The 10,317-nt window shown below is 37.8% G+C and overlaps 2 protein-coding genes across 2 annotated transcripts in view; one reads left to right on the forward strand and one right to left on the reverse strand.

The window, feature by feature from the left end:
* The window catches only part of LOC106876872 (RING finger and SPRY domain-containing protein 1), a 174,359-nt gene that overhangs the window by 155,563 nt on the left and 8,479 nt on the right, over positions 1–10,317 (forward strand). The window lies entirely within an intron of this gene.
* LOC128250771 (uncharacterized) lies at positions 7–7,291 on the reverse strand. The gene is made up of 2 exons (XM_052976664.1): positions 7,057–7,291; positions 7–1,455 (listed from the first exon to the last, which is right to left on the reverse strand). Exon 2 carries the CDS (start codon positions 1,409–1,411, stop codon positions 53–55), a length of 1,359 nt encoding a protein of 452 aa, XP_052832624.1. The 5' UTR covers positions 1,412–1,455; positions 7,057–7,291; the 3' UTR covers positions 7–52.

A 10,317-nucleotide genomic window follows, 5' to 3' on the forward strand; every position in this document is an offset into this window, starting at 1 on the left:
AACTAGTTTCAGACTTTTGACACAATTCAAGACACAATGTTTTGCTTTTTTATCAGTGAGATTCTGTGAATCCTGCTGAGATTCCAGTTTCCTTTTGTTTCAAAACTGCTGAACTCTGTGAAACAAGTCGTTTAATAAAAGTCTGCATTTTGGCTGCACTCGGAGTGTGCTGTAAAGCTCTTTTAGCTGTATTGAGAGGAATTGAGAAATTTTGGTTTCTGTCTCCTTGGAATCCTGTCTGCATCATCAGAGCCATTTTATCCATGGAAATAGATTCTTTCTTATTTGGTCTTGGTAGTTTCCAATACTCATTCTTTATTATAAAGTTTGCATTTCTGGGTAGAATATTTTCTGGATTTTTTGCAGTTTCTTTATGTGTTTCTGTTGTAGAATCTCTGTTTATTTCAGACTTTGTATCAAACTTGTTTATAAAATGTCTCACTTTAGCATTGATGCCATTTGTCTTCGATTGCAAACTATGATTTTGAATTTGATTAATTTTCAACAATTCTGTAAACCGTTTGTTGCTGTCTTGTGAACCAGTTGTGTTATTATTATATTCATTTCTACGTTTGTTACATGGTTTTCCTAAAAGAATTTCTCTACCAATATTTGGTAAATCTGGAGTTTTTAAACTTTCTGGTTCAATTCCATCATTTTGTTCACTTTCATCAATTTCTTCATTTTGTAATTTTGGTAATTTTGTTTCTTCATTTTGTAATTTTGGTAATTTTGTTTCTGCCCCATCTTTGAGATTTTCAGAATATGATTCAGATAAAACAGAGGATTTGTGTTCTTCAATATTTGAAACTGGAAGTTCTGGTAAAGATTTATGTTGATCAAAGCAAGAATTTTCTTGTGGAAGAAAATCAAAGTTAGTTTTACCATTCTTGGCTCCAATTTCTGAATTATTTAAAGACTTCATTTTTGGTTTTTTACATAATAAGTTGTTTGCTACATTTGGACATCCATTTTTTGTCGGCACCTTCCTATATTCAGATGGTTTGGCATTTAGCCTTTCAGTTAGTCTTGTAGAGTGATTAAATGCCATTCTTATGGGATATCTTTGGTTTTTCTCCAAATAAAAATCGTTAAGGTAAAGTCCAAGATGGCTCAGCGATGTTTTCAGTCGAAATTCATCGTTCCTAAAGTCAATCTCAGGAAAATACCTTCTCTTCAATTCTAATTGTACTTGTTTTTTCTCCAGAGTAAATTCTTTTATTTTCTGTCGTAAATGCATTGCTTCTCTTGTGATTGTTTGAAGTCTCGCCTGAAGTTGTCGATCAATTTCTTTCTCAACAACATTTAATGCGTTTTCATAGATATTATCTTTGGCTATCTTTAACCGTTCATTGGTCAGTTTCCTCTTCTCTCGATTCCAGTCACCTTCCAAATAAACACTTGACTCCATTTCCACATTTTTTACTCAATATTTTCTTTAAATGTCACCAAAACCTGAAAAACAAAAAAAACATCGGCTTTGAATTTTTTTTTTTTTTCCAAAACAACTGAAGCAGCATTATTATTTAAGTTCTTATCCTTGTCTTGCAAGATATTGGTCACTCTGTCATAGTGCCACATAAAAAGCACTGGTGATGGTGCCACATAGAAAGCAGCACCCAGTACACTCTGTAAAGTGGTTGGCATTGGGAAACTCATCCAGCCAAAACAGACAATTGGAACCTGGTATGGTCCCTGGCCTTGCCAGCTCCTGTTAAACCGTTCAACCCATGCCAGCATGGAAAACAGACCTTACATGATGATGATCTAAATTAGATTTTCCTATAAAAATTTCAATTTTCTAAACCTCATTTTTTGTTTTTTTCTGTTTGATGGTGTTTTTGGTTTGGTCTGATCACCAATACATCTTAGTCATGTATTTCCTGTACAGCAAGACCCCTTTTCCTGTCCCTTTATCATACTTTAACCTCTCACCACCTCCTTCAATACTGCTCTCTCCTCACTCGGTCAAGGGGTCTTGTGAGTTACTTGTTGCCCTTTCTCATACTGGTGCCACACAAAGAGCACCTAATCCACACCCTGGATAATGGTTGGCACTAGGAATGGCATCCAACTGCAGAAACCATGCCAAGGCAGACAACAGAGCTTGGCAGTCTTCTCGCTCACTCATCTGCTCCTCTCAAATCATCCAAAGCATACCAGCATCATGACGATGATGATGATGATGATGATGATGATGATATACATATCGATGCAGATGTGTCTGTATGGATTAAGAAACTTACCTCCCAACCAGGTGGTCTGGGGATATTACCTCATACCTTCCACAAGTGTCTTGTACTAAAGCCTTGGGGCCAGCCAACGCCTTATGAGTGGATTTGGTAAACAGAAACTGAAAGAAATCCCTCATTTATCTCTGTGTGTCCCCTTTTAGCAAATGATATGATGGCTGTCAACAAGTACAGCCATCATACAAACAACGAAAGCATTTGCAGTCTTCAATGAAAACGTTTGGCCATGGGGGAGAGGGATATTCTTTTCTACTCTAGGCACAAGGCCTGAAATTTTGGGGGAGGGAGCCAGTCGATTAGATCGACTGCCAGTATGTAACTGGTACTTGATCTATTGACCCCAAAAGGATGAAGTGTAAAGTCAACCTTGACAGAATTTGAACTCAGAACGTAAAGACAGACAAAGTACTACTAAGCATTTCGCCCGGCGTCTTAATGTTTCTGCCAGCTCCCCTGGGGGTGGGGATATTGCCTTACTTGGAAACTGGTGAGGGTTGATAACAGGAAAGGCTTCCAGTTGTAGAAAATCTGCCTCACTAAATTCTGTCTGACCCATGCAAGCATGGAAAAGTTAGATGATGGTGGTGATGATGATTATATATATATATAAAGTTAGTATAGAGTAAGCCATCAGATTAATGTGAAATTGGTTTTATTACAACATAAAAACAAATATTAACATTGTATATACATGTATGTATAATGTGCAGCACGTGTGTGTCTATGTATTCTCAATTGTTTACCAAACTATTTCTGTATCTCTTTGTTATTTCTCTGGTATTCCAGAATGTTTACAAAGGACATTTGATCTCAAAACACTAATCTTGTTATTCATTTGTCATTAATTAGATTAAAGCCAACTGATAAATCACTGCTATCCAAATACAACAGTGATTAATTCTACATTTGTTGATATCAGTTGAAGACCAATTGATGTCTTAATTTGTTTTCTGTGTACAGAGGGTGGTCGGGGTGGATGGCATTAAATGGTATTTCCGTTTTCAATATATTCCAGATAATAAATCACCATTTTATGATCCAGAAGTTGTGTATTTAAGCAACAAAGCATTCTGACTTGTATGTATTTATCGAATCAAACAGCCACTGATCTCTGAAAACGACTCAGTTGAAATATTGCATCATTGCCATGTTAGCTTTTCTTAGAAATCTCCTCTCCACTTAATCCATGTTTAAATATTTAAATTCATTCCATATTTCTGTTGAAGTACACTGCTTTCTTTTAATACTGAATGTAACGAAGAATTTAGTAAAATAATTTTACCATTATTATAGATTGGGGCAACATGGAATGAAGTGCCTTTTTCAAGGGCACAACATCTCACTTGGTCTAGGAACTGAACTCCCAATCTTATGATTGTTAGCTGAACACCCTAACCACTAGGTCATATCCATTTGTAGTTTTAATAAAGATTCAAATTCTGTAGAAACTTTGCCAGATCAGATTGGAGACTGGTGCTGCCTTTTGGCTCACCAGCCCTCAGTCAAACCATCCAACCCATGCCAGCATGGAAAGCAGATGTTAAACGAAGATGATGATGATTCAGCTAAAACTCTCCTGTCATCAGCATATGGGAGTTCTGATGGACAGCTGAGCTTAGACTCTTCTGTTGTGGCCTATAGGACTACGATGAATAGAAAGGGGCTGAGAACTAGGCCCTGGTAGACACCCTGCTTTCATCTTAAATTCATCAATAGGTGCAGGCATGGCTGTGAGATAAGAAGTTTGCTTCCCAACCACGTGGTTCCCGGTTCAATCCTACTACGTGGCACCATGGGCCAGGTGGCTTCTACCATAGCCTTGGGCCACCCAAACTTTGTGAGTGGATTTGATAAACAGAAACTGAAAGAAGCCCATCATATATATATATATGGAGAGAGAGAGTGAGAGAGAGAGTTGAAAACAGTTTGATTCTGATTCTGTGCTACTTAGTTTCAAAGCCCCTAATAGGGGCCTTTCATTAGGCTAGTGGAAATTCAAATTGGATTGCCACTGGCCTAATGAAAGGCCCTCGTTAGAAGCTTTGAGACTATAAGTAGCACAGAATTGAGATCAAACAGTTTTCAACAATACATGTAACTCCCAATAAATGTGTTAAGGCCCCTTTCTTTCATTTGTCCTGTCACTTGTGTGTGTGTGTGTGTGTGTGTAAACTCGTGAGGTCAGTTTGCTCAACTAAAACCTTCCAAGGTGGTGCCCCAGCTTGGCCATAGTCAGATCTACCAAATCCAGGCTGCCCTGAATTTGGTAGATAGTGACCCTAACCTTTTAGCATTCAGATTATTCCCTCAGCATCTAATGCTTATTAATTCACATTATCTTTTAGCTTTGAGATTTCAGTGATGTGGTTGTTTATTTTTAGAATGACATTGTAGGGTAGGTGTGATGGGCTGAATCTGGCTGGTTTGGACATAAAGTAAAATATTTGGGCTTGATATGGCCAGTTTAAATGTGAACGGGTTAAGATGACCCCTTGCCAATGATAAAATTAGCTTTACTGAAGTGGCCCTACATCAACCCTAGGTTTTGAAACTGACACAAGGTCTGTAGGGGAGGGGGAGGGCTTTTATCTCATTTTACTTTTAGTCAGGGGAACAGACAGCCTCCATAAATCTTTACAAGACCTCCAAGACTGGTGGGAGGGAAAGATTCTTGGCCTGAATCTTTACAACAAAGTGGACCCTATGAAACTCACCCCAGGTGCCAGCCAGTGGTATACATCTTCTAAAAGATAGTTTTAAAAGTGTTATAATCAAATAATTTTCTTTTCCCCAATGGTTCATTTTTTATTCTTCCAGTATAAGTATAGACAACATATTCTTTTTAACAGGTGTCAAATCTGTCTGGAATATCTCACTTTCATTCTAATCTTCCTCTCAGTATTAATCCACGTTTCTTTGTGTGTCTTAATCCATGTGTGAAATTTGGATTAATATTGGAAGTTGTTTTATAGAAGCAGCTAAAAGACATTATTAAGTAATGTTGTTCTCAGAGCAGCTGTTAAAATGATAAAAAGCTGTAACTGGGTTTTGTTGACTGGATTTAGAGTCAATAAAGAAACCAAAGTATTTTGTAGAAAAGGATTGCCTGAGATAGTATTACAGATTAATCTTAATATATATATGCGTGGGTGTGTTTATGTATATATAGAGATAGATATGTGTACAGGCATGGCTGTGTGGTAAAGATACTTGCTTCCCGGCCATGTGGTTTCTGGTTCAGTCCCATTAGTGGCACCTCAGGCAGTGTCTTCAACTACAGCCCTGGGCCAACCAAAGCTTTGTGGGTAGATTTGGTTGTCTGAAACTGAAAGAAGCCCATCCTGTGCATGCGTGTGTGTTAGGAAGGGCATCAAGTCGCAGAAACCATTCCATAGCAGCTCTTGGACACATCAGTTCCTGTCAAACCATCCAACTGATGCCAGCATGAAACATGGATGTTGAATTATGATGATGTGGGAAGGGTGTGTGGAGGGGGAATTCCTTTGTCTTGACATCACATGATGGTTGTGGACAAGCATTCCTCATTTCCAGTCTTCCATGGAAAACATGTCTGGCCATGGGGAAATGGTACCTTGTTTGAAATCAGATGAGGGTTGGTGATGGAAAGGGCATTCAGCCATAGAAAATCAACAAATTCCTTGTGATCCATGCAGACATGGAAAAGTGAACATTAACTTTTTCAATACCAACCCGGCTGAAACCAGCTCTGGCTCTGTAGTACAAATGTCTTGTTTTCAAAAGTTTTGAATTAATATCTTCCACCAAACCTTAGTCACAATTTATGTTCCTAACACTAGCTGAATGATAAAAGTAATTGAAAGAAACACAGAGCATCTCAAAATAAATACAGTAATAAAGGGTTAAAAGTTTGTCAAATTATTATTAAAATGAAGTTTCTCAACTTCATAACGGGGGCAACAGCATAAAATATCAGTGTTTGTGCATGTTCAACCGAACGAGGATGTTTCTCATCCATCACAAGGTTTTTATCTTTTTTTCCGGGTTCGGTCCAACTACATGGCACCTTGAGCAAGAGTCTTCTACAATAGCTTTGAACCAATCAAAGCCTTCTGAGTGGATTTCATTGACGGAAACTGAAAGAAGCCAATCCTATATATGTGTTTGTGTTTGTTCCCACCACAGCTTGACAACCAGTGTTATTGTGTTTACATTCCTGTAACTAAGCAGTTCAATAAAAGAGACTGATAGAATAAGTACCAGGATTTTAAAAATAATTGCTGGGGTTCATTTGTTCACCTAAAATTCTTGCTGTTGGTGCCCCAGCATGGCCACAGGCGTGGCTGCATGGTTAAAAACATTCACTTTGTAACCAGTGGTTCTGGGTTCAGTCTCACCGCATGGCACTTTGGTTGAGTGAATTTAGCAGACAGAAACTACAGAATCCTACCAGGTGTGTGTGTCTTTGTGTTTGCCCCACCATCACCACCTCGTGACAACCAGTGTTGGTTTGTTTACATCCCCATAACTTAGTAGTTCAACAGTAGAGACCAATAGAATAAGTACCACACTTGAAAATAAGTGTAGGGGTTGATTTGTTTGACTTAAACCCTTCAAGGTGGTGCCCCAGCATGGCCACAGTCCAATGACTAAAGCAAGTAAAAGGTAAAATGGAAACAAAATGATTCAATTAATTACAAAATTAAAATTAAAAAAAAAACTTGATGGGTTTTTTTTTTCTTTTGTTTTCGCTTCTGAGTTTCTCTTTAGTTACTTATCTTCATTGTTTGACACTAACTTTTGATAAAATGGTAAATTTACTTACCTTCGATTTAATTCTTCACAACCAACCAGTGTAAGAGGACGCAGATACTGTCAAAGTAAGTTTTGTAGACCAAAATCTTAGTTGACACTTTGTTGACTTTGTCGGTTTTTAGTAGTTACTTGGTAACCAATCCTTACTAGATTCGTTCCTCTCGAGCTCTAAGCTCTATCGTAAGTAACTCCGTATAAACTCCTCCTACTTTAATCCCAGTCACTTTTCAACAACAGCTGATTCCCTCTTCTCAGCTAATCTCTTGTCTGTAGAAAACCTGTGAACAGTCGACTGAGTGTTAGTTTTAGGCTAATTACTTGTTGGAGCATGCAAAGAGAAATTAATATCAGTTGTTAACTTAGCGCCTTTGATATATATCTGCTGGCTTTTACAGTTTTAAACATCTACAGCAACTTCACCGTTCAAAGATCCCGTTTTCTTTTTTCTTTAATGTTTTTATCTTGTTCCAGTCATTAGACTGTGGCCATGCTGGGGCACTTTAGTCGAATGAATTGACCCGCAAGACTTTTTTTTCTTTTTAAGCCTGGTAATTGTTCTATTGGTCTCCTTTGCTGAACTGCTAAAGTATGGGGCTGTAAACACACCAACACTGGTTCTCATGCAGTGGTGGGACACACGCATATGTGATGGGCTTCTTTCAGTTTCCATCTACCAAATCCACTTACAAGCTTTGTTTATCCCAAGGCCATAGAAGTAGGCACTTGCCAAAGCTGCCACACATTGGGACTGAACCCAGAACCATGTGATTGAGAACCAAGCTTCTTACTACACAGCCATACCTATGCCTATTTATTTCTTTTTCTTATTCTCTCTCCCTCTCTCTCTCTCGTGTGTGTGTGTGTGCGTGCATTAAATGATTTACTTCTCAGTATGTCAAAAAACTAAGCCATCACAAGACTTATTAAAATATAAAATCATATATTCTCCCTCTTAACCTTTGAATTATTACATCAGTGTGAAGAGAACCACTTAAAAACCACACAATGATACTTGAAGACATTTCAATGCAAAAAAAAATATATATTATCTTTGTACTTTGTTTTCTTTCACACAAGAACATATCTATTCATTCTCGATACATTCTGGCAGATTCGAATTTGAATATGTTGATTGCTGTTGTATTTCATCATTAGAGAACACTTCATCCCTTTACATGATGTGTTTTTATAAGACACGTGATTCATTGATGTAAGGAAGCTTTGAGACACCATGGTGTTTTGACTTTATTCTGTCTCTTCAGTCAAAGTTACCCCAGATCAATGAATTTAACACATTTACTAGTTCCTATTTATGGATATCAGCAAACATGATTGTTGAGGTATGCTGATGTCTGCCAAATAGATAATAATTCATGGGTGCCTGCAAAGCATCAAGAATCCAGATGACAGCATATCTATTCATTCTCAATATGTTCTAGTAGATTTGAATAAGACTTCTGATTGCTGTTGTATTTCATCACTGGAGAACACCACCTCACTTTAAACGATGTGTGTTCATAGCACACAGGATTCACTGACCTAAGACAACTTTGAAACTCTGGTGTTTCGACCTTATTGTGTCTCTTCAGTCTAAACGACCCTGGATCTGAACAGTTGATTTATAGAAATCATCAGTTTTCCATGCTGGCATGGGTTGGATGGTTTCACTGAAGCTGGCAAGGCTGGAGAGCTGCACCAGGCTCCACTTGCCTGCTTTGGCATGGTTTCTAAAGTTGGATGCCCTTCCTCATGCCAATCACTTCAAAGAGTGTACTTGGTGCTTTTCACATTGCACTAGCTCAAGTGCGTTTTATGTGGCACCAGCTACGGGTTTCTTTCAGTTTCCGTCTATGAAATCTGCTCACAAGGCTTTGGTTAGCCTAATGCTATAGTAGAAGATACTTGCCCAAGGTATCACACACTGGAATTGAACCGAAAGCCATTCAAGAAGCAAACTTTTTGCCACACACACACACACACACACACACACACACACACACATCCATATATCTTCATCATCAATTGATTTGCTGCATTTCTCTGATATATTAATTTCCAGACTTGATTTTTTGTTTGCCTTTCATTGAATTACATCTTTTTAAGACCTGTAATTAAGTTCATTACTTCTGTTGTAATTACTTAATTTGACACGACCTCATGAATATTTATCTTGACCCCCACATAGCTTCTTGGCTGTCCAACCACAAATTACATTCTCAAATTATAGTATCCATTTGGTTTTGGTTTTTGCATTTTTGGGTTTCTTTTTTTTTTTTTTTTTTTTTTTTTTTTTTTGTCAGTGGGGTGTAAGTTAGAGGGGTGGGGCAATGTAATGAAGCAGTGCTTATCTGTGGAATAAATTAAAATCTCAGTTTTTCAAAGTTATGAGAACCGTTTCCTTGAAGTTGATCTTTGAACTCAGTTGGAACAATCATCTCCTGATTATATTTATTTTATGAGACATTCTGTCTTTGATAAAGTTGTTGTTATTATTAAGGTAACGAGCTGGCAGAATCATTAACATGCCAGGCAAAACGCTTAGTGGCATTTCGTCCAACTTTTATGTAAAAGAGTAAAGGCACATTAAGCTGCGTTCTGCCAAGGTCAACTTTGCCTTTCATCTTTTTGGAGGTTGGTAAAATAAAGTACCAGTGAAATACTGGAGTCAATATGAGTGACTTACCTCCTCCCCTTAAAATTGCTGGCCTTGTGCCAAAATTTGAAGCCATAAATATTGTTACTGTTAGTATTTTCATGTAATGCACCTTTTTCAATTTCCTGAAATGATCCTAATTATTATCAAAGAGTTCATATCCACAGAGAACTTCTTTAAGATCAGAGAAATTGGTTATGAATTTCTTTGAGAGAAGCTAAACGTTTCTTGGTGTCGACCAAGAAAGAGAGAGAAGTTTCTATTGGAAAATAGAAATAACATATTTCTAAATCTCTCAGAGAGATTTATGCAGTAGCAGCACGATAAAGTGATAGTATGTTGTCACAGGAAATTTGACTGTCCCATGAAAGGGAAGAATGCTACTGTTATTTAGCCCTAGGAAACACCGTTTCCTGTTGGACTTGACACATTTCCTGTGGCCTTATGTTTTCAAAGTGGAGACAAGCACCTCCACCCAGCAAAACCAGCATCCAGAGACTAGTTTCAGAGTCACTGCTCATTATCAGTCTGGAGTAGCATGGCTTGCTAGCTGCCGATGCCTATCTGCCTTTGAAAACATATATACTTCAAGTGACATACATTCACTGATTTTTGAAA

Source organism: Octopus bimaculoides, chromosome 1, assembly GCF_001194135.2.
Source record: "Octopus bimaculoides isolate UCB-OBI-ISO-001 chromosome 1, ASM119413v2, whole genome shotgun sequence".
NCBI classification, from domain to species: domain Eukaryota; kingdom Metazoa; phylum Mollusca; class Cephalopoda; order Octopoda; family Octopodidae; genus Octopus; species Octopus bimaculoides.